We start from the raw sequence: 27,339 nt of genomic DNA, 5'->3' as shown, positions 1-27,339 counted from the left end.
AGCCTTTTGGTGGTGATTTGAATTTGATGCCCTCAAGTTACTGACTCACCGACTGGTGGAAATAGTTTCTCCTCATTTAGCTGATCAAATTTTGAACACCTCCCTCAGATCTCCAATTCCCCTTTGTTCTAATGCCCCAGTTTCTCCAATCTCTCCTGATAACTAAAGGCTCTTGTCCCTGGTATCGTCTCAGTGAATCTCTCTGCACCCTCTCCATGGCCTCCACATCCTTCCTGGTGTAAGATCCCCAAAACCTGACACAATATTCGAACTGCAACCTAACCAATGATTTGTACAGGTTTACATGCCCTTTTGTATTTTACACCCCTATTTATAAAACACTAAAATATGCTGTGTCGTTGATAATGAAGAAGAAAGCTGCGGACTGCAGGAAAATATCAATGTACTGGTCAGCTGGGCATAACAGTGACAAATGGAATTCAATCCGGGTAAGTGTGAGGTAATGCATTTGGGGAGATCTAACAAGGCAGAGGAATACATATTAAATGGTAGGACACTGAAAAGTGTAGAGGAACAAAGGGACCTTGGAGTGCAGGTCCACAGCTCCCTGAAGGTAGCAGGCCAGGTAGATAAGGTGGTGAAGAAGGCATATGGAATACTTACCTTTATTAGCCACTTCATATACTTGGCCTCCCACTCTTAAATATTTGTGTATCTGAACCCCTTGTAGGTTTTAGAGATATTAAATTAACATGGCTAAAATACATCTCGTGATTGGGGGTAATATATTAGGATGGATTGCGGATAGGTTAATGGACAGAAAGCAGAGTAGGACTAAACGGGACTTATTCATAAAATCATAAAATTTTACAGCACAGAAGGGGGCCATTTTGTCCCATCGTGTCCATGCCAGCCGACCAAGAGCTATCCAGCCTAATCCCACTTTCCAGCTCTTGGTCAGTAGCCCTGTAGGTTACGGCACTTTAAGTGCACTTCCAAGTAGTTTTAAATGTGGTGAGGGTTTCTGCCACTACCATCCTTTCAGGCAGTGAGTTCCAGACTCCCACCTGCCTCTGGGTTTAGAAATTTCCCAACTTATCTCCTCTAAACCTCCCCCCAATTACTTTAAATCTATCCCCCTGGTTGTTGACCCTCTGCCAAGGGAAGCAGGTCCTTCCTAGCCACTCTATCCAGGCCCCTCATAATTTTATACTCAATAAGGTCACCCCTCTGCTCCAAAGAAAACAGTCCCAGCATCTCCAAACTTTCCTCATAGCTAAAATTCTCCAGTCCAGGCAACATCCTCGTAAATCTCCTCTGCACCCTTTCCAGTGCAATCACATCTTTCCTGTAATGTGGTGACCAGAACGGCACACAGTACTCCAGGTGAGGCCTAACTAGTGTTTTATATACTTCAAGCATAACATCCTTGCTCTTGTAATCCATGTCTCGACTAATAAAGGTAAGTATTCCATAGGCCTTCTTCACCACCTTATCTACCTGGCCTGCTACCTTCAGGGAGCTGTGGACCTGCACTCCAAGGTCCCTTTGTTCCTCTACACTTTTCAGTGTCCTACCATTTAATATGTATTCCTCTGCCTTGTTAGATCTCCCCAAATGCGTTACCTCACACTTACCCGGATTGAATTCCATTTGTCACTGTTATGCCCAGCTGACCAGTACATTGATATTTTCCTGCAGTCCGCAGCTTTCTTCTTCATTATCAACCACACAGCATATTTTAGTGTCATTTGCAAACTTCTTAATCATACCTCCAACATTCAAGTCCAAGTCCTTGATATATATCACAAAAAGCAAGGGACCCAGCACTGAGCTCTGTGGAATCCCAGTGGATTCAGCCTTCCGGTCAAAAAACACCCATCAACCATTACCCTTTGCTTCCTGTCTCTGAGCCAATTTTGGATATAGCTTGCCACTTTGCCCTGGATCACATGGGCTTTTACTTTCATGACCGGTCTGCCATGAGGGACCTTATCAAAATCTTTGATAGAATCCATATACATTACATCATACACGCTGCCCTTATCGACTCTCCTGGTTACCTCCTTGGTCAATCAAGTTAGTCAGACACGACTTTCCCTTAACTCATCCATGCTGACTGTCCTTGATTAATCCATGTCTTTCCAAATGAAGAGGGGCTATGGGAAGGGAGGAATTAATACAATCACTATCACTGATGAAGTAGTACTCGGTAAAATAATGGGACTAAAGGCAAACAAGACACCTGGACCTGATGGCTTACATCCTAGGGTCTTAAAAGAAGTGGCTGCAGAGATAATGGATGCATTGGTTGTAATCTACCAAAATTCCGTGGATTCTGGGGCGGTCCCAGTGGATTGGAAAACATTTAGAAAAGCATAATTCAATCAAGCAGAGTCAGCATGGTTTTATGAAAGGAAAATCATGTTTGACAAATTTGCTGGAGTTCTTTGAGGATGTTACGAACAAGGTGGATAAGGGGGAACCAGTGGATGTGGTGTATTTGGATTTCCAGAAGGCATTCGATAAGGTGCCACGTAAAAGGTTACTGTACAAGATAAAAGTTCACAGCGTCGGGGGTAATATATTAGCTTGGATTGAGAATCGGCTAACTAATAGAAAACAGAGTCAGGATAAATGGGTAATTTTCTGGTTGGCAATCAGTAACTAGTGGGGTGCTGCAGGGATCGGTGCTGGGACCCCAACTATTTACAATCTATATTAATAACTTGGATGAAGGGACTGAGTGTAATGTAGCCAAGTTTACTGATGATACAAAGATGGGTGGGAAAGCAAGTTGTGAGGAAGACACAAAAAATCTGCAAAGGGATATAGACGGGCTAAGTGAGGGGGCAAAAATTTGGCCGATGGGATATAATATGGGAAAATGTGAGGTTATCCATTTTGGCAGCAAAAATAGAAAAGCAAATTATAATTTAAATGGAGAAAAAATTGCAATGTGCTGCAGTACGGAGGGACCTGGGGGTCCTTGTGCATGAAACACAACAAGTTAATATGCAGGTACAGCAAGTAACCAGGAAGGCAAATGGAATGTTGGCCTTTATTGCAAGGGGGATGGAGTATAAGAACATAAGAAATAGGAGCAGGAGTAGGCAATATGACCCCTCGAGCCTATTTAATACGATTATGGCTGATCCGATCATGGACTCGGGTCCACTTCCCCGCCCGCTCCCCATAACCCCTTATCCCCTTATTGGTTAAGAAACTGTCTATTTTTGTCTTAAATTTATTCAATGTCCCAGTTTCCACAGCTCTCTGAGGCAGCGAATTCCACAGATTTACAACCCTCTGAGAAAAGCAATTTCTCCTCATCTCAGTTTTAAATGGGCAGCCCTTTATTCTAAGATTATGCCCTCAAGTTCTAGTCTCCCCCATTAGTGGAAACATCCTCTCTGCATCCACCTTGTCAAGCCTCCTTATAATCTTATACGTTTCGATAAGATCACCCCTCATTCTTCTGAATTCCAATGAGTGGAGGCCTAACCTACTCAACCTTTCCTCATAAGTCAACCCCCTCATCCCCAGAATCAACCTAGTGAACCTTCTCTGAACTACCTCCAAAGCAAGTATATCCTTTTGTAAATATGGAAACCAAAACTGCACGCAGTATTCCAGGTGTGGCCTCACCAATACCCTGTATAGCTGTAGCAAGACTTCCCTGCTTTTATACTCCATCCCCTTTGCAATAAAGGCCAAGATTCCACTGGTTTTCCTGATCACTTGATGTACCTGTACACTATCCTTTTGTGTTCCATGCACAAGTACCCCCCAAGTCCCTCTGTACTGCAGCACATTGCAATTTTTCTCCATTTAAATTATAATTTGCTTTTCTATTTTTTTCTGCCAAAGTGCATGACCTCACACTTTAGAACATTATACTCCATCTGCCAAATTTTAGCCCACTCACTTAGCCTGTCCATGTCCTTTTGCAGATTCTTTGTGTCCTCCTCACACATTGCTTTTCTTCCCATCTTTGTATTGTCAGCAAACTTGGCTACATTACACTCAGTCCCTTTTTCCAAGTCGTTAATATAGATTGTAAATAGTTGGGGTCCCAGCACTGATCCCTGCGGCACCCCACTAGTTACTGATTGCCAACCAGAGAATTAGAGGATTGCAGTTTTGGTCACCTTACTTAAGGAAGGATATACTGGCTTTGGAGGGGGTACAGAGACGATTCACTAGGCTGATTCCGGAGATGAGGGGGTTACCTTATGATGATAGATTGAGTAGACTAGGTCTTTACTCGTTGGAGTTCAGAAGGATGAGGGGTGATCTTATAGAAACATTTAAAATCATGAAAGGGATAGACAAGATAGAGGCAGAGAGGTTGTTTCCACTGGTAGGAGAGATTAGAACTAGGGGGTACAGCCTCAAAATACGGGGGAGCCAATTTAAAACCGAGTTGAGAAGGAATTTCTTCTCCCAGAGGGTTGTGAATCTGTGGAATTCTCTGCCCAAGGAAGCAGTTGAGGCTAGCTCATTGAATGTATTCAAGTCACAGATAGATAGAATTTTAACCAATAAGGGAATTAAGGGTTACGGGGAGCGGGCGGGTAAGTGGAGCTGAGTCCACGGCCAGATCAGCCATGATCTTATTGAATGGCGGAGCAGGCTCGGGGGGCTAGATGGCCTACTCCTGTTCCTAATTCTTATGTTCTTATGTAACCATTTATTCGGACTCTCTCTTTTCTATTAGTTAGCCAATCCTCTATCCGTGCTAATATATTACCCCCAACCCCGTGAACTTTTATCTTGTACAGTAACCTTTTATGTGGCATCTTGTCAAATGCTTTCTGGAAGTCGAAATACACCACATAAAAGCAGAATATAAAAGCGGAGAAGTCCTGCTACAACTGTACAGGGAATTGGGTAAGGCCACACCAAGAGTACTGCGTACAGCTTTTGTCTTTGCATTGGAAGCTGTTCAGAGAAGGTTCAGTAGGTTGATTCCGGAGATGAGGGGGTTGACTTATGAAGATAGATTGGGCCTATACTCATTGGAGTTCAGAAGAATGAGAGGTGATCTTATTGAAACATATAAGTTAATGAGGGGGCTCGACAAGGTGAATGCAGAGAGGATATTTCTACTCATAGGGGAAACTAAAATTAGGGGACATAGTCTTAGAATAAGAGGCTGCTCATTTAAAACTGAGATGAGGAGGAATTTCTTCTCTGAGGGTGGGTAAATCTGTGGAATTCTCTGCCCCAGAGAGCTGTGGAGGCTGGGTCATTGAATATATTTAAGGCGGAGATAGACAGATTTTTGAGCGATAATGGAATAAAGGGTTATGGGGAGCGGGCAGGGAAGTGGAGCTGAGTCCATGATCAGATCAGCCATGATCTTATTAAATGGCGGAGCAGGCTTGAGGGGCCAGGTGGCCTACTCCTGCTCCTATTTCTTATGTTCTTATGTAGCCAGAGAGCATTGGAAAATGATGGTCGGAGCCTCTGCTATTTCCTCTTTTGCTTCTCTTAACAGCCTGGGATACATTTGATCTGGGCCTGGGGATTTATCCACTTTCAAAGTTACTAAGCCCTTTAATGCTTCCTCTTTTACTATCGTTATCTCATCTAATATTTCACACTTCTCCCTCATTGCAAAGTCTGCATCGCTCCTCTCTTTTGTGAAAACAGACGCAAGGTATTCATTAAGAATCATACCCAGTCATTTCCCAGACAACTTTTTCAGGTTGGCAGGCTGTAACTCGCGAGATCTCGCAAGGATCAGTTCTTGGGCCTGAGCAATTTACAATCTATATTAATAACTGGGATGTCCCTGAGTGTAACATATTCAAGTTTGCTGATGATACAAAGTTAGGTGAGCAAGTAAGTGGTAGGAAACACAAAAAAGCCGGATATATTTTGAATGGTGAGCGACTGGGAAATGTTTGCAATCAGAGGGACCTGGGTGTCCTTGTTCATGAATCACAAGATTAACATGCAAGTGCAGCAAGCAATTAGGAAAGCAAATGGCGCATTAGCTTTTGTTACAAAGGGATGGGATTAGAGTACAAAAATACATGAGTCTCACTACAATTATACAGGCCATTGGTGAGGCCACACCCGGAGTACTGTGTACAGTTCTGGGCTCCTTACCCAAGGAAAGACATACTTGCCTTCGAGGGAGTGCAATGAAGGTTCACTGGACTAGTTCCTGGAATGAGGGGATTGCCCTATGAGAAGAGATTGAGTAGACTAGGCCTATATTCCCTAGAGTTTAGAAGAATGAGAGGTGATCTAATTGAAATGCATAAAATTCTTAAGGGGCTTGACGAGGTTAATGCTGAGAAAATGTTTCCTCTGGTTGGGGAATCTCGAACACGGTGTCAGTCTCAGAATAAAAGGACTGAAATGAGAAATGTCTTCACTCGGGGCTGTGAATCTTTGGAATTCTTTACCTCAGAGACCTGTGGATATTCAGTCGCTGAGTATATTCAGGACGGGTCGATAATTTTTGTGAATTAAGGGATAGCGCGAGAAGGTGGAGTTGAGGTAGAAGCTCAGCCATGATCTTATTGAATGGCGGAGCAGGCTTGAAGAGCCAAAGGGCCTACCCCTGCTCCTATTGCGGCCTCTCTGGGTGCGTACGGTCTGCGCACACACTTGAAGAGGCCTTGCAAATGCTGGTTCTTGGTGCGCAATGCGCACGTGCCGAGATCTGGCATTTGCGATCTGTCAAATGCATCCCCGGGAGAAGGATACTCACGGGCGGAGATTTGGGCTATTTGCCCAACTCTTGCCTAGCGAATGTTCTTCAAACTCTTGCGCCTGGTAAAAGTAGGCATATGGCCTGGTTTTTTTTTACCAGCGTAAGAGTTTTAAAACATAGAAAAATTTAATTTCTTCACTAATTTTTATATTAAAAACCCTGTGCATTAAAGTAAGTTTATTTTTAACTCTATTTAAAAAGTGGCAAGTTGGATCCAAAATTGGCTGAGGCAGGAAGCAAAGCGTAATGGTTGATGGGTGTATTTGTGACTGGTAGGCTGTTTCCAGTGGGGTTCTGCAGGGATCAGTGCTGGGTCCCTTGCTTTTTGTGGTATATATCAAGGACTTAGACTTGAATGTTGGGGGTATGATTAAGAAGTTTGTAGATGACACTAACATCGGCCGTGTGGTTGATAATGAAGAAGAAAGCTGCGGACTGCAGGAAACTAGCAATATACTGGTCAGGTGGGCAGAACAGTGACAAATGGAATTTGATTTCAATAAGTGTGAGATAATGCATTTGGGGAGGTCTAACAAGGCAAGGGAATACACATTAAATGGTAGGACACTGAAAAGTGTAGAGGAACAAAGGGACTTTGGAGGGCATGTCCACAGATCCCTGAAGGTAGCAGGCCAGGTAGATAAGGTGGTTAAGAAGGTATATGGAATACTTGCCTTTATTAGTCGAGGCATAGAATACAAGAGCAGGGAGGTTATGCTTGAACTGTATAAAACACTGGTTAGGGTGCAGCTGGAGTACTGCGTGCAGTTCTGGTCATCACATTACAGGAAAGATGTGATTGCAGTGGAAAGGGTGCAGAGGAGATTTACAAGAATGTTGCCTGGACTGGAGAATTTTGGCTAGGAGGAAAGATTGGAGATGCTGGGTCTGTTTATTTTTGGAACAGAGGTGGCTGAGGGGAGACTTTATTGAGGTGCAAAAATTATAAGGGGCCTGGATCGAGTGGATATGAAAGACCTGTTTCCCTTGGCAGAGGGGTCAACAACCAAGGGACATAGATTTAAATAATTGGGGGGAGGTTTAGAGGAGATATGAGGGGAAATTTCTTCACCCAGTGGGTGGTGGGGGTCAGGAACTCACTGCCTGCAAGGGTGGTAGAGGCAGGAACCCTCACCACAAAATGCCGTAAATTATGGAGCGACGGACCAAGAGCTGTAAAGTGGGATTAGGCTGGATAACTCTTGGTCGGCCGGGCCGGACACTGTGGGCTGAAATGGCCTCCTTCTGTGCTGTAAATTTCTATGATTCTATGACATAAACCGGCTGATTTAATGTGTATTATGGGAAAGAGAAGTTTAGTCTGAGTTCGAAACTCAAACAGACGCTTCACTGCAGACAGGTCACCATGGCAACACTGATGGGACATTCCATTCACTGAATCAACTGGTTGGAATCTGTAACCCGATCAGGGGAAAGGACAGGGTTTGTCTGTTAGTAACTGCAATATAAATTTAAACCAGAATGGGGAATAGAATAGATTAGATTATGTGTGATGTTTATACCTATAAGAAATAACACAACTAACAGCAGTTTAGGGATAAAGAAAAAATTACTGAAGAAAAGCAACTGCTGGGAACCAGGGAAAGTGTCCTTGTAAATCACAGATTAGAGAAGTTCCAGCTGACTTTTCCCAGCTTCCTGCCAAAACCCAGCAGAGAAGACACAGAAGGGTCCGGTGCCAGAGGTGGATCACTGTAGGGTATAAAAGTGAGGGGAGACTGATGTAAGGGGACAGTCAGGACTGGAGACACCGGAGATCAAGCTCAGGTTCCATCCAGCGGGCTGACCTTGTGTCAGTTACTGTGGACACGCTGGACTTGCATGTTTACTCTGATTGATGGGTCAATATCAGGTATGGTAGAGTGATTAAAGCTTCTGACACTATACTTGCTAATTATAGGACAAGGCATTAGCTAGAATCTGACACCACTTTCCTATTCTGCTTCTCTGCTGCTTTTAAATTTTTACCATTTAATGTACTTTCCTTAACATTTTCTTTGTCCCAAAATGTATCACCTCACATTTCTGTGTTAAATTTCAGCTGATATCTACCCGCCCCATTTACTAACCTGTGTATTCACACTGAAATCATTTACAGTCCTCTTCACAGTTGGCCATGGTCCCTTTTGGGGATTACTTGGAGATTTTGATCTTGTGCCCCATATACCCGAGCCCAGATCATTTCTCTATATTGAGCAGAGCAATGGTCCCAACACTGACCCTGGGGGACATCACTGTTTACATCCCTCCAGTCTGAAGAACATCCATTAACCACTACTCTCTGTTTTCTGCCCTTTACCCAACTTCCTCTCCACGTGGTCCCACTCCCTTTAATACCGTGAATCTTAATTTGATCAACAAGCCTCCTGTCCGGCACCTTATCAAACACCTTTTGACAATCCATCTACACAACATCCACTGCATTTCCTTTCTCACTGCACTGTTATTTCCTGCAATAATCCCTGCTGTCTGTCCTGAATGAACCCATTTCACTACCAAATATTGCAATGTTTGCTCCACACCAGAGTTTCATTTGTTTAAAGGCACAACAGAAAGGTCCACAAAGCAGCGACTTGTCAGGGAGTGTCTGCAAATGGAGGAGAAATGGGGAGTGGTCAGGGAGCATCTGTAAATGAAGGAGAAATGGTGAGAGACCAGGGAGAATCTGTAAGTGAGCGAGAAATGATGACTGGTCAGGGAGCCTCTGTAAATGAAGGAGAAATGGTGACTGGTTTCCCTCTCTTGTCCCCTGTCATATGCAATGTGTGTGGAGGATTTTTATGAAAGCGGATCAAAAAATGATAAATTATACAGAAAGTAAATGATTTCACATCTTATGTAATATAGTTATATAATGGGGTGGTTCAAAGGAACTTCAAACAAGTGCAAAGTGATTTTAGTCTATGACACCGACAAGCCATGTACTCAAATGGAACAGGCTTGGGGTTTGATATGGTAGAAGGCGAACTAGATGAGAACTGAAATAACCTAGAGTAAGACAAGTCTGGGAACAGTCGGTAACAGAACATCAATTCGTCTCTTATCATGGTGAAATTAAATATTCGACGCACTGTGCTTGAAACAAATAATTTATTCAATATTTATACAGAATATTAATCTCCAGCTCGGGTATAGGAGTTATTAAGATCATCAGAAACAAACCATAACTGCCAGAATGAACATGGTTTAGTGCTCAACGCAATCACAGTAAATCCTGTTCTATTCACTAATGTGGCCGTTCAGTGGCGAGGCGATTACCCAGCATTCCCCGCGGGGAAGACTGTGTCACACCCAGACTACAGGAGCCCAGCACGCAGGCGCGGGAACCCGCCTGGGTTTGGAGCGTGCGCGGTGCGCTGTTCGATGCACAGACAGAGGCCGCAGGCGGACAGATGCGTGATTCTTTAGCGGGTAGGAAACGTCGGGGTGCGGGGGAGTAACGCTACCCACGGGTGGGCTCCATCAACAACTGGTGTAGGCCGCAAGCCCTGAATGAAAACCTCGGCTCCCGCGTTTGCAGCTTTTTCCTGAAAACAGTCCCAGGTTAAAGACTGCCATCTTTGTAAAGGAAAGCTCAGGATTTTGCATGCCGCCATCTTGATTCATTGAGCGATAGCGCTCCTGCGCGTCCATATTTGTAAACCAACAGAGTGGGCGGGGCTTCAGGGTCCCAGTGACCGGGAGAGAAAATCATTGACTCATTGATTTTATTCTCACTCTGCACATGGGGGCTTTCTCAGCATCTCTCCTGAAGGTGCTGGTAAGTGCTGGGTTACGGTTTAACAGCCCACAGAATTGCAACAGGAGGGCCCCAGATTTGGCCCCTTGTGCTCAGAACTGTTCAAGTCCCACTCCAGAGACTTGAGCACTAAAGTGCCGGCTGACACTCCAGTGCAGCACTGAGGGACCGCCGCAGTGTCAAGACGTGTTATCTTTTGGATGAGGTGTTAAACCGAGGCTCTGTCTGCTCTCCCGGGTGGATTTAAAAGATCCCATGGCTCTATTTCGAAGAAGAGATGGGGAGTTACCTCGGCATCCTGGCCAATATATATCCCTCAATCAACATCACTAAAATACATTATCTGGTCACTATCACATTGCTGTTTGTGGGAGCTTGCTGTGCACAAATTGGCTGCTGCATTTCCTACATTAAAATGGGAAAAACAACACCTGCCCTTTCACCTCCTCCCTTCCCACAGTCCAGAGCCCCAAACACTCCTTCCAGGTGAAACACTGATTTAGTGTACTGCTTTGAATTTAGTATACTGTATTCACTGCTCATGAAATGGTCTCCTCTACATTGGAGAGACCAAAACGCAGATTGGGTCATCGCATTGCGGAACACCTCCGTTCAGTCACAAGCGTGACTCTAAGCGTCCGGTCGCTTGTCATTTTAATTCTCCGGGCCACTCCCACTCTGACCTCTCCGTCCTCAGCCTCCTCCGCTGTTCTAATGAAGCACGAGGCACAGCATTTCATCTTTCGATTAGGCACTCTACCGTCTGGACTCAACATTGAGTTCAACAATGTCACTTCGTAACCACTGCTCTCATTTTTTAGTACAGCAGCAGTTGGTAATCATTAAAGAAGTAGTATTTGGTAAAATAATGGGACTAAAGGTGGACAAGTCCCCTGGACCTGATGGATTGCATCCTAGGGTCTTAAAAGAGGTGGCTGCAGAGATAGTGGATGCATTGGTTGTAATCTACCAAAATTCCCTAGATTCTGGGGCGGTCCCAGTGGATTGGAAAACCGCAAATATATGGCCCCCTATTTAAAAAAAGGAGGCAGACAGAAAGCAGAAAACTATAGACCGGTTAGCCTAACATCTGTAGTTGGAAAAATGCTGGAGTCCATTATTAAGGAAGCAGTAGCAGGACATTTGGAAAAGCATAATTCAATCAAGCAGAGTCAGCACGGTTTTATGAAAGGGAAATCATGTTTGACAAATTTGCTGGAGTTCTTCGAGGATGTAACGAGCAGGGTGGATAAGGGGGAACCAGTGGATGTGGTGTATTTGGATTTCCAGAAGACATTCGATAAGGTGCCACATAAAAGGTTACTGCACAAGATAAAAGTTCATGGGGTTGGGGGTAATATATTACCATGGATTGAGGATTGGCTAACTAACAGAAAACAGTCAGAATAAACGGTCATTTTCCGGTTGGCAAACAGTAACTAATGGGATGCCACAGGGATCGGTGCTGGGGCCTCAAGTATTTACAATCGATAGTAATTACTTGGATGAAGGGACCGAGTTAATGTAACCAAGTTTGCTGATACAAAGATGGGTGGGAAAGCAAATTGTGAGGAGGACACAACAAATCTGCAAAGGGATATAGGCAGGCTAAGTGAATGGTCAAAAATTTGGCAGATGGAGTATAATGTGGGAAAATGTGAGGTTATCCACTTTGGCAGAAAAAATAGAAAAGCAGATTATAATTTAAATGGAGAAAAATTGCAAAATGCTTCAGTACAGAGAGACCTGGGGGTCCTTATGCATGAAACACAAAAAGTTAGTATGCAGGTACAGCAAATAATCAGGAAGGCAAATGGAATATTGACCTTTATTGCAAGGGGGATAGATTATAAAAGCAGAGAAGTCCTGCTACAACTGTACAGGGTTTTGGTGAGGCCACACCTGGAGTATTGCATGCAGTTTTGGTCTCCATATTTTAAAAAGGATATACTTGCATTGGAGGCTGTTCAGAGAAAGTTCACTAGGTTGATTCCAGAGATAAGGGGCTTGACTTATGAAGATAGGTTGAATAGGTTCGGTCTATACTCATTGGAGTTCAGAAGAATGAGAGGTGATCTTGTCGAAACATATAGGATAATGAGCGGGCTTGACAAGGTGGATGCAGAGAGGATATTTCCACTCATAGGGGAAACTAAAACTAGGGGACATAGTCTCAGAATAAGGGGCCGCCCATTTAAAACTGAGATGAGGAGGAATTTCTTCTGAGGGTTATAAATCTATGGAATTCTCTGCCCCAGAGAGCTGTAGAGGCTAGGCCATTGAACAAATTTAAGGCGGAGATGGACAGATTTTTGAGTGATAAGGGAATAAAGGTGATAAGCTCATAATAAAGGATGAAACTGAGTACTGTGTACAGTGAGCAACTGTGACGTTAGCTCCTTTAATGAGACTCCACAGTGCAGGTACCTCATGGGTGGCCTGCTTATATACCTTGCTCCCAAGGGATGCTGGGATCCCTTGGGACTCCAACAGGTAGGCCCTCTGGTGGTAGTGTAATACAGGTTACAAGGGGTTAAATACATAACAAAAGGGTTAAGGGGAGCAGGCAGTGCAGTGGAACTGAGTCCATGATCAGATTAGCCATGATTTTATTAAATGACGGAGCAGGTTTGAGGGGGTCAAATGGCCGACTCCTGCTCGTATTTCTTGTAATGATTCTCCGATTGCCATTTACACCTCCCCATCCTTTCTTTCTTGTCCCATTACAATCTCCTTTTGCCTTGTTTCATCATCCCTTTTGCCATTTAATCACTCCTGTATTCCCTCCCCTCCCCTCTTTCCCTGCCTCTACACTCACTTAAAACCTGTTACATCTCTAACTTTTTCCAGTTCTGACGAAAGCAACGTGACCTGAAACGTTAACTCTGTTTTTCTCCATAGATGCTGCCCGAGCATTTCCATTATTTTCTGTTTTATTTCAGATTATCAGAGAGTGTAGAACTGAACCCAGACAGAGTCAGCACCTTCAGTGGAGGGGAACCAGTGAGTGTAGAACTGAACCCAGCCAGAGTCAGCACCTGCAGGGGAGGGAGAAGGAGGGGAACCAGTGAGTGTAGAACTGAACCCAGCCAGAGTCAGCACCTGCAGGGGAGGGAGAGGGAGGGGCACCAGTGAGTGTGGAACTGAACCCAGCCAGAGTCAGCACCTTCAGGGGAGGAGAGGGAGGGGAACCAGTGAGTGTGGAACTGAACCCAGCCAGAGTCAGCACCTTCAGGGGAGGAGAGGGAGGGGAACCAGTGAGTGTGGAACTGAACCCAGCCAGACTTGGTGGTGAAAACTGAGAACGGAGAATAAACTGTCTTGAGACATGCAGTGTGTTTGTACCTCCTCCCGGTGCTGAAATCCAATGTGTGGGATGGAGATTTACAGCTTTGGAGGAGTAAGAGGGGAAGGAATGTTCCATAGAAACTAGAATTGTCTATTCTGAATTTCTGTCCCGTACTTAGTGATGAGTTCTGTAATCTCCTTTCACAGAGTATTAGAAAGGGAGAATCTGCAGAAGAGAAACTCTAACCAAACATCACATCAAAGTCTGATGGAATCACTCGATTCATCAGGACCTGAATATCATCGGCCTTTGAATGTGGAGGGAAAAATGTTTGTCTGTTCTGTCTGTGGGAAAAGATTTCAAACATCAGTGTGACTGGAAAAGCATTGACACACACACACACCGAGTGAGAGTGTTCCAGTGCACTGACTGTGGAAAGAGCTTTAACCAGTTACACAGCCTGAAAAATCATCGCACCATTCACAGCGGGGAGAAACCGTACACGTTTTAACTGATCGTCCAACCTGGAGAGACACAAGGCCACCCGCATCATGGAGAAACCGTGGGAATGTGGGGACTGTGGGAAGAGATTCAATTCCCCGTCTGACCTGGAAATTCATCGACGCAGTCACACTGGGGAGAGGCCGTTCGCCTGCTCCATGTGTGGAAAGGGATTCGCTAAGTCATCCAACCTGCTGACACACCAGCGAGTTCACACTGGGGAGAGGCCGTTCACCTGCTCCATTTGTGGGATGAGATTCTCTCGGTTAGCCCACCTGCTGAGACACCAGCGAGTTCACACTGGGGAGAGGCCGTTCACCTGCTCTGAGTGTGGGGAGAGATTCACTCAGTCATCCCACCTGCTGACACACCAGAGAGTTCACACCAGGGAGAGGCTGTTCAACTGCTCCATATGTGGGAAGGGATTCGCTGCCTCAACCAGCCTGCAGATACACCAGCAAGTTCACACCGGGGAGAGGCCGTTCACCTGCTCCGTATGTGGGAAGGGATTCATTCGGTTATACCACCTGCTGAGACATGAGCGAGATCACACTGCGGAGAGGCCGTTCACCTGCTCTGAATGTGGGAAGGGATTCATTCACTCATCCCACCTGCTGATACACCAGCGAGTTCACACTGGGGAGAGGCCGTTCACCTGCACTGTGTGTGGGAAGCGATTCACTCGGTCATCACACCTGCTGAGACACCAACGAGTTCACACTGGGGTGAAGCCGTTCACCTGCTCCGTGTGTGGGAAGCGATTCACTCGGTCATCACACCTGCTGACACACCAACGAGTTCACACTGGGGTGAGGCCGTTCACCTGCTCTGTGTGTGGGAAGCGATTCACTCGGTCATCCAACCTGCTGAGACACCAACGAGTTCACACTGGGGAGAGGCCGTTCACCTGCTCCGTGTGTGGGAAGGGATTCACTCAGTCATGCCATCTCACTGCACACCAACTTGTTCACACCAATAAGAAGCAGTTTAAATGTTCTGACTGTGAGAAGAGGTTTAAAGGCAGAAATAATCTGATGATACACCAACGCACTCACACTGGGGAGAGGCCGTTCACCTGCTCTGAGTGTGGGAAGCGATTCACTCAGTCATCCCACCTGCTGAAACACCAGCGAGTTCACAAGTGACTGCAGGGGTTTGATTCTGCTGTTGCTGTTGTTAATCACATCCAGGTCTGAACCATGTTCATTCTGACAGTTGGGGTTTGTTTCCGCTGATAACCCTATAACTGGGCTGGACTTTAATATTCTGGATATGTAGCTGATTATGTTCTCGGGGTTGCAGTATCAATTTAAGAAACACTGTGATCTTTCCCCTTAATTCAGGGACTCATCAGAAATTAGTTTGCAATAACATTCTGAACTTTTACTTCAATCCTAAGTTAATGTTTGGTACAAAATCTACAATACAGTGTCTGAAAATTTCCACTGAATAAAATCTCCGATTCGAAAGAGCTTGCTGACAATTCTTACTGACTTGCACGTTACACACAGTGGCTCCTCCATTATCCACCAAAAAGAAGGGGGATGGGAATTGATGGGGAATCAGTGTCGCCAAATGTTGCCCTCCCGTCTGATACATCAATCCACTCAGCATGGGAATGGAGACAAGTCCATTCCAAGTAACAGGCTGAGTTTAATCTTTCTGAGTATGTGGGGTTGGTTTATATCAGACAGGAGGAGATTGGTGTCAGTGACTGTGGGGTTGGTTTATATCAGACCGGAGGAGATTGGTGTCAGTGACTGTGGGATTATATCAGACCGGAGGAGATTGGTGTCAGTGACTGTGGGGTGGGTTTATATCAGACAGGAGGAGATTGGTGTCAGTGACTGTGGGGTGGGTTTATATCAAAGTGGAAATGTATTTTTATCTAAGCTGATACCATACGGTATTTGTGTGCCCCTTGCAATATATATTAAAATGGAGTCCTGGCACTTCCAGAACTTTCTACATTTTAGCAGTCAGCTTGCATAAACAGCTAAACCTGGTTTGAGATGGCTGATGGCCATCAGACAGCTAGGAGACAAGTCATGCTGAGACAAGTAACCCCCCCCCCCATGGTGCTCTCCTATTGTCTACACAACAGGAGTTCCATGTCACCCCACCCTTATCTTCTAGACTCAAACCACCAGCCATTATCTCTTGTAGAGACCTCATCCATTTGATGCAAACGATAAACTGACCAGGAAATTGAACAATCCTGACACAATACAAGACAGGTGATAGCCCATTACCTATGATTCATGGAGTAATGGCCGGCTGGCCAACTGATAACCCTGACAAAAGGAAATATCTGTAAACCATTGTCAGGACCAGGATATAGTAATTAACTCTTTTTCTGTATTCACTGACTGTGAGACAGAGCAATACACAGGGAGAGGCCAGAACTTGGGTTTTACTGTATAAATATCTTGTGAAGCTGTACCATTTCGGAGGTGTTCACTTAGCCCTTGACTGAGTGTGACCTACCCCTTGCTAGCAAGTGAATTAAAGAAACTTCTGCCGGAGCTGTAAGTGTCGGAGTCATTCTTTTCGGAGGTCGAGATTTCGACATCAGACAGGAGGAGATTGGTGTCAGTGACTGTGGGGTGGGTTTATATCAGACAGGCGATTAGTGTAAATAAAGTGATGTCTCTTGCAAGATGTTGCTCTGTGGAAAATCCTGATAGATAGTTGGGAATGTGGGTAATGGGGATCTCCTGTGTAAATAATTACAGAATCACAGTCTGCTTATCATGCACAGAGGGATGTTTACTCAGACTCTGCACTGCTGCACAGTGTGGAGGGAGCTTTACTCTGTATCTAACCCGTGCCGTACCTGCCCTTGCAGTGTTTGATGGGACAATGGTCTAACTGTGGCTAACAAGAGAAGTTAAAGATAGTATTAGATCAAAGGAAGAGGCTTATAATGTTGCCAGAAAAAGCAATAGCCTGAGGATTGGGAGGATTTTAGAATTCAGCAAAGGAGGATGAAGAAATTGAGAAAGAAAGGGAAAATAGAATATGAGAGTAAATAGCGAGAGACATAAAAACAGACGGTAAAAAGGAAAAGATTAGTGAAAGTAAATGTGGGTCTCTTACAGGCTGAGACAGGAGAAATTGTAAAGGGGAATAAGGAAATGGCTGAGAAATTAAACAAAGACTCTGTGGATGTCTTCATGGAAGAAGACACAAACAGCCTTCTGGAAATAGTGGAGAACCAAGGGTCTAGCAAGAATGAGGAACTGAAAGAAATTAATATTAGTAAAAAAATAATACTGGAGAAATTAATGGGACTAAAAGCCAATAAATCCCCAGGACCTGATGGCCTACATCCTAGGGTTTTGAAAGAGGTGGCTATACAGGTAGTGGATGCATTGGTTGTCATCATGCAAAGTTCCATAGATTCTAGAATGGTTCCTGCCAATTGGAAGGCAGCAAATGTAACCGAGCTATTTAAGAAAGGAGGGAAAGAGAAAATGGGGCCCTACAAACCAGTTAGCCTGACAACAGTTATGGAAAATGTTAGAATCTATTCTTAAGGCCGTGGTAACAGAGCACTTAGAAAATAAAAATAGGATTGGGCAGAGTTCACCGATTTATGAAAGGGAAATCATATATTGCAAATCAGTTAGAGTTTTTTGAGGTTGTTACTTGTAGAATAGATAAGGGGGAACCAGTGGATGTGGTGTATTTGGATTTTCTGAAGGCATTCGATAAGGTGCCACACAAGAGGTTATTAAAAAAAAAATTAGGGTTTATGGGATTGGGGGTAATATATTAGCATGGATTGAGGAATGGTTAACGGACAGAAAACAGAGTAGGAATAAACAGGTCATTTTTGGGTTCACAGACTGTAACTAGTGGGGTGCCACAAGGATCGGTGCTGGGGCCCCAGCTATTCACAATCTATATCAATGATTTGGATGAGGGGACCAAATGTAATATATCCAAGTTTGCTGATGATACAAAGCTAGCTGGGAATGTAAGCTGTGAGGAGGATGCAAAGTGGCTTCAAGGGGATATAGACAGGCTAAGTGAATGGGCAAGAACATGGTAAATTGAATATAAATTGGAGAAATGTGAAGTTATCCACTTTGGTCGGAAAAATAGAAAAGCAGAGTCTGTTTTAAATGGTGAGAGATTGGGAAATGTTAGTGTTCAGAAGGACCTTGCACATGAATCACTGAAAGTTAACATGCAGGTACAGCAAGCAATTAAGAAAGCAAATAGTATGTTGGCCTTTATTACAAGAGGATTGGAGTAACATAGAAACATAGAAAATAGGTGCAGGTGTAGGCCATTCGGCCCTTCGAGCCTGCACCGCCATTCAATGAGTTCATGGCTGAACATGCAACTTCAGTACCCCATTCCTGCTTTCTCGCCATACCCCTTGATCCCCCTAGTAGTAAGGACTTCATCTAACTCCTTTTTGAATATATTTAGTGAATTAGCCTCAACAACTTTATGTGGTAGTTTGCCAACCTTCAATGAATGATGTACCATGACACCCAGGTCTCGTTGCACCTCCCCTTTTCCTAATCTGTCACCATTCAGATAATAGTCTGTCTCTCTGTTTTTACCACCAAAGTGGATAACCTCACATTTATCCATATTATACTTCATCTGCCATGCATTTGCCCACTCATCTAACCTGTCCAAGTCACTCTGCAGAGTACAAGAGTAAAGACATCTTATTGCAATTATAAATGGCCATGGTGAGACCACACCTGAAATATTGTGTACAGTTTTGGTCTTTTACCTAACGAAGGATTTACTTATTAATTTTTATTTATATAGTGTCTTTAACGAAGTAAAATGTCCCAAGGCATTTCACAACGATTTTACAGCACATTAACATAAGAACATAACATAAGAACATAAGAATTAGGAACAGGAGTCGGCCATCTAGCCCCTCGAGCCTGCTCCGCCATTCAACAAGATCATGGCTGATCTGGCCGTGGACTCAGCTCCACTTACCCGCCCGCTCCCCGTAACCCTTAATTCCCTTATTGGTTAAAAATCTATCTATCTGTGATTTGAATACATTCAATGAGCTAGCCTCAACTGCTTCTTTGGGCAGAGAATTCCACAGATTCACAACCCTCTGATATTGACCATTGAGGGAAAGAGAGAAACAGCATGAGAAGGAAGTTTAAAAAGAGGTTAAAGGCTCGGGTCCGAAGCAGCAGCCAAAATGTGCCCCAGATAAACACGGGCAAAGAAACAAAAAAAGATTCAAATTACATTGTAAATAATACAATAAGGAGTATACAATAGTAAAATCAGTATAATAAAGATTAACTATAATTAAACAAATTAAACAAAATTAAATAATATATGCCATAATTATAAATTAAGTTTAAAATTAGAAAATCAACAATGAATCAAATTAAATCAATTATTAGCTGTCATTAAGATTCATTCCCTGTCCAGTGATTCAATTAATCTGGAAGAATCAATCACTGTCCTCCATCCTTGTGATGTCCTAATTTTATTACTTTTTATTTCTCATTTTGTCCTCTTGATAGGACCTGTAGTGGGTCCAGGCTCGAGCTGCCTCCATAGAGGGAGTGCAACGAAGGTTCACCAGACTGATTCCTGGGATGGGGGATTGTCCTGTGAGGAGAGATTGAGTAGACTAAGCCTATATTCTCTAGAGTTTAAAAGAATGAGAGGTGATATCATTGAAACATACAAAATGCTTACAGGGCTTGACAGGGTAGGTAGAGTGAGGATGTTTCCTCTGGCTGAGGAGTCTAGAACCAGAGGTCACAGTCTCAGAATAAGGGGTTGGCCATTTAGGACTGAGATGAGAAAATTCTTCACTCAGATGGTGGTGAACCTTTGGAATTCTCTGTGGAGGCTCAGTCGTTGAGTATATTCAAGACAGCAATCGATAGATTTTTGAACATTGAGTGATATGGGGACAGTGTAGGAAAGTGGAGTTGAGGTAGCAGATCAGCCATGATATTATTGAACGATGGAGCAGGCTCAGGGGGCCGAATGCATTTATCCTGCTCCTAATTCTTATGTAGAGGGAGATTTACTCTGTATCTAACCTGTGCTGCACCTGCCCTGGGAGTGTTTGATGGGACAGTGTAGAGGGAACTCTGTATCTAACATTATCCGACCCCACCCATCGATTCCCAGTTTCTCCCATTTTGCTCCGGCCTAAAGCTCAACAAAGCAGCCCCATGGCAAACACTGAGCCAGGGAGCATTTGCAAATGAAGGAGAAATGTTAACTGGTCAGGGAGTGTCTATAAATGAATGAGAAACAGTGATGGTCAGGGAGTATCTCTAAATGAAGGAGAAATGGTGACTGGTCAGGGAGCGTCTATAAATGAAGGAGAAATAGTGACTGGTGACCGGTCAAGGAGATCTGCGCTCCAAAATTACAGAGGGGAAGTTTATAGGGAAGGATAGATTGTTGGAAAGAGGGATGGAGCCAGCGTCAAGACCTGCTGGGAACGAGAGGGAGGGGAACCATTGAGTGCAGAACTGAACCCAGCCAGAGTCAGCATTTTAAGGGGAGAGAGAAAGTTCAACCAGCAGGAAACAAATGTTGGAAATGGTGCAATGAGTTTGGATTTCAACACAGAGGAAACTAGAGTGAGTAAGATGAGGATTTACATCTTTGGGGAAATAAGGTCTGAATTTCTAACGTACTTACAGTGATGACTTTTGTTAACTCTTTGTACCGGTCTATGGAGGTCTTTAAAATTATGATCGCGTTCGATAGGGTGGACAGAGAGAAGATGTTTCCACTTGTGTGGGAGTCCTAAACTAGCAGCCATTAATATTAGATAGTCACCAGTAAATCCAATGTGGAATTCTTTACCCAGAGAGTGGTTAGACTGTGGAACTCGCTACCACATTGAGTGGTTGAGATGAATAGCACAGATGCATTTCAGGGGAATCTAGCTATGTACATGAGGGAGAAAGGAATAGAAGGATGTGCTGATAGGTTTGGATGAAGGTAGGTGGGAGGAGGCTCGTGTGGAGTATAAACATCGGCACGGACCAGTGGTCATTTCTGACCATCCAATATTAGTGGAGACTGAACCCATCACACAGCTCTGTGTCAGGTTGAATTATTCCTCTCTCCAACCGATGAAACTTGTAACACTGAGGCTGAAATTCCACTTTCGTGTGCTGGGGCTGCAGGCAGTGCTGGGCACAGAGGGAGCAGCGAACCGGATTCAAAATGGGCTTACTGCCTTTGTCCTAGACCTGACGTTTCCGCTGTTCTGGGGCCCAGTGGGCTTTCACTGCTCCGGGGCATCTCTGAGTATGTCATAGTTACATGTGGAACAATAGGAGGCCTTTCAGACCCTCGGGCCTGCTCCACCATTCAATTAGATCAGGGCTGATCTGTACCTTAAACCTAACAAAAATCTATCATCTCAGTCTTGAAAGCTCCATTTGACTCCCAGCATCCACAGCCATTTGGAGGAGAGAGTTCCACATTTGCACAGTGTGTGAAACGGTGCTGCCTGATTTCACTCTTCAATGACCGAGCTCTAATTTTAAGATTATGGTTATAAAGAGCTGAAGGTGGAAAGAGAGCTGTAGGGAGGGAATTCCAGACCTTAGGACCTTGGCAGCTGAAAGCACAACCGCCAATGGTGGAGCGATTAAAATCGGGGATGAGTAAGATGTCAGAGTTGGAGCAGTACAGATATCGGAGGAGGTTAGAGAGATAGGGAGGCGTGAGGCCCATGGAAGGTTTTAAAAACAAGGGTGAAAATGTTAACGTTGTGGTGTCGCTCTCCTTATCTCTTAGTCATTAATCCCGCCCCGGCCCCATCCATCCCAATCCTGACTCTATGTTAACCACGGATGGGTTGCGCCATGTATTGCCACGTATTTCCGGATCTCATCTCTTATCTTGGTTGGAGAAACAGCATTTCCCTCTTAGGAATGTGTAAGCTTCTGTTAGCAGAATACGAACTTACCACTGGCCTCGCACAGTACCTAACAACTCCACTGCCCGAGTAATTTCCAGCGTTATCTGGTCTTTAGATATGTGGGTCTCTTAGCAACTGCCGTTCTTATCTGGGTAAAGGCCTTCTCGTGACCCGGGTGTTTATCATTTCAGTATCCTCTGTCTTTGAGTTTCCAAACCGGCTTCTGTTCACACACACAGACAAGATTCTACTTACCCTTTTCTCCACATTTGCTCGCTGGCTAAAATGTTCAAGCAAAGCACGCTGGGATACCCCGACCATTTGGTCCACTTTATAATATTCTAACAGTGCGGAGCAGGAAGCGAAGCCAGAAGAGAGGTGGAGTCGGCCATTGGGCCCCTCGAGCCTGCTCCGTCATTCAATGAGATCACGGCTGATCTTCTACCTCAGCTCCACCTTCCCGCACTGTCGCCATATCCCTTGATTCCCTTAATATCCAAAAATCTAGCCATTCCTGCCTTGAATATACTCAAAGACTGAGCCTACACAGCCCACCGGGGTAGAGAATTTTAAAGATTCACCACACTTTGGGCCCAAGTTTCCACAAGAAAAAAAAACGGGCGCCCCTCCGAGCTGGGCGCCTGTTTTTCGCGCCTAAAACGGCGCCTAAAACTCTCCACCTACTTACAGGTCCTCTGGCCCTCGGCGCAGCCAGCACGAGCTGTGGGGGGGGCGGAGCCAGGTCCCGGCGCTGAAAACAGTGCCGGGACCTCTGTACATGCGCGCTACAGTGGGCACGCAAGTGCAGTAGCTCCAGGCTCCGAACTGTGTGGGAGGGGCCCGAAGCACGCAGCCCCCTCCTCCCACGGCCAGCTTCTGCTTCCACCCCGACCAGACCCGACCCGACATCCGCCCCCCGCCCGAGACCCGAGACCCGCTTCTCCCCCCCCCCCCCCCCCGACCCGACACCCGCCCCCCCCTCCCCTCCCGACCCAAACCGACCGACACCCGCTCCCGCCCCCCCCTCCCCAACTGACCCGACCCGACACCCGCTCCCCCAGCCGACCCGACCCGACACCCGCTCCCCCCCCCCCCCCCCCGCCGACCCGACCCGACACCCACTCCCCCGCCCCCCCCTCCCCGACTGACCCGACCCGCGCTCCTGTTCCCCACCCCCCACCGCTCTCTCTCCTGCCCCCGCTTGCTCTACCCCCCCCTGCTCTCTCTACCCCTTCTGCGCTCTCTACTCCCCCGCGCTCTCTCCCCCCGCTCTCTCTCTCTTCCCCCCCCCCCCGCTCTCTCTCTCTCCTCCCCCCCCCCCCCCGCTCTCTCTCTCTCCTCCCCCCCCCCCGCTTTCTCTCTCTCCTCCCCCCCCCCCCGCTCTCTCTTCCCCCCCCCCGCTCTCTCTTCCCCCCCCCGGCTCTCTCTTCCCCCCCCCCCCGCTCTCTCTTCCCCCCCCCGCTCTCTCTTCCCCCCCCCCGCTCTCTCTACCCTCCCCGCTCTCTCTACCCCCGCTCTCTCTACCCCCCCCCGCTCTCTCTACCCCCCCGCTCTCTCTACCCCCCCCGCTCTCTCTACCCCCCCCGCTCTCTCTACCCCCCCCGCGCTCTCTACCCCCCCCCGCGCTCTCTACCCCCGTCACTCTACCCCCCCGCTCTCTCTACCCCCCCCCGCTCTCTCTACCTCCCTCCCTCCCCGCTCTCTCTACCCCCCCCCACTCTCTCTACCCCCCCCGCGCTCTCTACCCCCCCCCCGCTCTCTCTACCCCCCCGCTCACTCTACCCCCCCCGCTCTCTCTACCCCCCCCCGCTCTCTCTACCCCCCCCCGCTCTCTCTACCTCCCTCCCTCCCCGCTCTCTCTACCCCCCCCGCTCTCTCTACCCCCCCCCCCACTCTCTCTACCCCCCCCGCGCTCTCTACCCCCCCCCCCCGCTCTCTCTACCCCCCCGCTCACTCTACCCCCCCCGCTCTCTCTACCCCCCCCCCGCTCTCTCTACCCCCCCCCCGCTCTCTCTACCTCCCTCCCCCCCCGCTCTCTCTACCTCCCTCCCCCCCCGCTCTCTCTCTCCCGCCCCGCTCTCTCTCTCTCTCTCTCTCTCTCTCTCTCTCTCTCTCTCTCTCTCTCCCCCCCCCCGCTCACTCTACCCCCCCCGCTCTCTCTACCCCCCCCCCCGCTCTCTCTACCCCCCCCCCCGCTCTCTCTACCTCCCTCCCCCCCCGCTCTCTCTACCTCCCTCCCCCCCCGCTCTCTCTCTCCCGCCCCGCTCTCTCTCTCTCTCTCTCTCTCTCTCTCTCTCTCTTCCCCCCCCGCTCTCTCTCCCTTCCCCCCCCGCTCTCTCCCCCCCCCCCCCCCCGCTCTCTCCCCCCCCCCCCCCCCCCCGCTCTCTCTCTCTGTCTCTCCCCCCCCCCTGCTCTCTCTTCCCCCCCCCCCCCCGCTCTCTCTCCCCCCCCCCCCCCGCTCTCTCTCTCTGTCTCTCCCCCCCCCCCCCGCTCTCTCTACCTCCCCCCCCCCCCGCTCTCTCTCTCCCGCCCCGCTCTCTCTCTCTCTCTCTCTCTCTCTCTCTTCCCCCCCCCCACTCTCCCCCCCCCCCCCTGCTCTCTCTCCCCCCCCCCCCCGCTCTCTCTCCCCCCCCCCCCGCTCTCTGTCTCTCCCCCCCCCTGCTCTCTCCCCCCCCCCCCGCTCTCTCTTCCCCCCCCCCGCTCTCTCTCCCCCCCCCCCGCTCTCTCTTCCCCGCCCCCGCTCTCTCTTCCCCCCCCTCGCTCTCTTCCCCCCCCCCCCCCGCTCACTCTTCCCCCCTCGCTCTCTCTCCCCCCCCCGCTCACTCTCCCCCCCCCCCCCCCCCACGCGCTCTCCCCCCCCCCCCGCGCTCTCTCCCCCCCCCCCCCCCCCCGCTCTCTCTACCCCACCCCCCGCTCTCTCTCCCCCCCCCCCGCTCTCTCCCCCCCCCCGCTCTCTCTCCCCCCCCGCTCTCTCTCCCCCCCCGCTCTCTCTCCCCCCCCCCGCTCTCTCTCCCCCCCCCCCCGCTCTCTCTTCCCCACCCCCTCTCTCTTCCCCCCCCGCTCTCTCTTCCCCCCCCCCCCCGCTCTCTCTCCCCCCCCCCCGCTCTCTCTCCCCCCCCCGCCCTCTCTCCCCCCCCCCCCCCCCCGCTCTCTCTTCCCCCCCCCCGCTCTCTCTCCCCCCCCCGCTCTCTCTCCCCCCCCCCCGCTCTCTCTCCCCCCCCCCGCTCTCTCTCCCCCCCCCCGCTCTCTCTTCCCCCCCCCGCTCTCTCTTCCCCCCCCCGCTCTCTCTTCCCACCCCCGCTCTCTCCCCCCACCCCCGCTCTCTCTTCCCCCCCCCCGCTCTCTCTCCCCCCCCCCGCTCTCTCTTCCCCCCCCCCCCCCGCTCTCTCTTCCCCCCCCCCGCTCTCTCTCCCCCCCCCCCCACGCTCTCTCTCCCCCCCCCCCCGCTCTCTCTCCCCCCCCCCCCCCCGCTCTCTCTTCCACCCCCCGCTCTCTCTTCCCCCCCCCGCTCTCTCTTCCCCCCCCCCCTCCCCCCCCCGCTCTCTCTTCCCCCCCCACCCGCTCCCCCTTCCCCCCCCCCCCCCCCCGGCTCTCTCTCTCCCCCCCCCCCCCCGCTCTCTCTCCCCCCTGCTCTCTCTCCCCCCCGCTCTCTCTTCCCCCCCCGCTCTCTCTTCCCCCCCCGCTCTCTCTTCCCCCCCCCGCTCTCTCTTCCCCCCCCCCGCTCTCTCTTCCCCCCCCCCCCCCCCCGCTCTCTCTTCCCCCCCCCCGCTCTCTCTTCCCCCCCCCCGCTCTCTCTTCCCCCCCCCGCTCTCTCTTCCCCCCCCCGCTCTCTCTTCCCCCCCCCGCTCTCTCTTCCCCCCCCCCGCTCTCTCTTCCCTCCCCCCCGCTCTCTCTTCCCTCCCCCCCGCTCTCTCTTCCCCCCCCCCCGCTCTCTCTTCCCCCCCCCCGCTCTCTCTTCCCCCCCCCCGCTCTCTCTTCCCCCCCCCCGCTCTCTCTCCCCCCCCCCAGCTCTCTCTCCCCCCCCCCCCGCTCTCTCTTCCCCCCCCGCTCTCTCTTCCCCCCCCCCCGCTCTCTCTTCCCCCCCCCCCGCTCTCTCTTCCCCCCCCCCGCTCTCTCTTCCCCCACCCTCTCTCTTCCCCCCCCACCCGCTCTCTCTTCCCCCCCCCGCTCTCTCTTCCCCCCCCGCTCTCTCTTCCCCCCCCCCGCTCTCTCTTCCCCCCCCCGCTCTCTCTCCCCTCCCCCCCGCTCTCTCTCCCCTCCCCCCCGCTCTCTCTCCCCTCCCCCCCGCTCTCTCTTCCCTCCCCCCCGCTCTCTCTTCCCCCCCCCGCTCTCTCTTCCCCCCCCCCCGCTCTCCCCCCCGCTCTCTCTCTTTCCCCCCCCCGCTCTCTCTTCCCCCCCCCGCTCTCTCTTCCCCCCCCGCTCTCTCTTCCCCCCCCCGCTCTCTCTCCCCCCCCCGCTCTCTCTTCCCCCCCGCTCTCTCTTCCCCCCCCCGCTCTCTCTTCCCCCCCCCCCGCGCTCTCTTTCCCCCCCCCCGCTCTCTCTCTCCCCCCCCGCTCTCTCTCTCCCCCCGCTCTCTTCCCCCGCGCTCTCTTCCCCCCCCCCGCTCTCTCTCTCCCCCCCCGCTCTCTTCCCCCCCCGCTCTCTTTCTCCCCCCCCCTCTTTCTCCCCCCCCCTCTTTCTCCCCCCCCGCTCTCTTTCTCCCCCCCCCGCTCTCTTTCTCCCCCCGCGCTCTCTTCCCCCCCCCCTCTTTCTCCCCCCCCCTCTTTCTCCCCCCCCCTCTTTCTCCCCCCCCCTCTTTCTCCCCCCCCCTCTTTCTCCCCCCCCTCTTTCTCCCCCCCCCCGCTCTCTTTCTCCCCCCCCCGCTCTCTTTCTCCCCCCCCCCTCTCTTCCCCCCCCCCGCTCTCTTCCCCCCCCTCCCCCCCCCCCCCCGCTCTCTTCCCCCCCCCCGCTCTCTTCCCCCCCCCCCGCTCTCTTCCCCCCCCCGCTCTCTTCCCCCCCCGCTCTCTTCCCCCCCCCGCTCTCTTCCCCCCCCCGCTCTCTTCCCCCCCCCGCTCTCTTCCCCCCCGCTCTCTTCCCCCGCTCTCTTCCCCCCCCCGCTCTCTTTCTCCCCCCCCCGCTCTCTTTCTCCCCCCCCCGCTCTCTCCCCCCCCCCAGCTCTCTTCCCCCCCCCACCCCCGCTCTCTTCC

General features: G+C 49.4%; 1 protein-coding gene across 1 annotated transcript in view; it reads left to right on the top strand.

Annotated features, from left to right (window-relative positions):
• LOC139273798 (zinc finger protein 585A-like) overlaps positions 1–27,339 on the top strand; it is a 125,462-nt gene that overhangs the window by 29,749 nt on the left and 68,374 nt on the right. Inside the window, exon 2 of the mRNA XM_070890896.1 lies at positions 13,950–15,209. Coding sequence (XP_070746997.1) covers positions 14,295–15,209 — 915 coding nt within the window. The 5' untranslated portion in view covers positions 13,950–14,294. The remainder of the gene's footprint in view (positions 1–13,949; positions 15,210–27,339) is intronic.

This window comes from Pristiophorus japonicus, chromosome 9 (genome assembly GCF_044704955.1).
Source record: "Pristiophorus japonicus isolate sPriJap1 chromosome 9, sPriJap1.hap1, whole genome shotgun sequence".
In the NCBI taxonomy this organism is placed as follows: domain Eukaryota; kingdom Metazoa; phylum Chordata; class Chondrichthyes; family Pristiophoridae; genus Pristiophorus; species Pristiophorus japonicus.
Note: the sequence above shows the minus strand (reverse complement) of the source record. Positions and strands in the feature narration are given on the sequence as shown.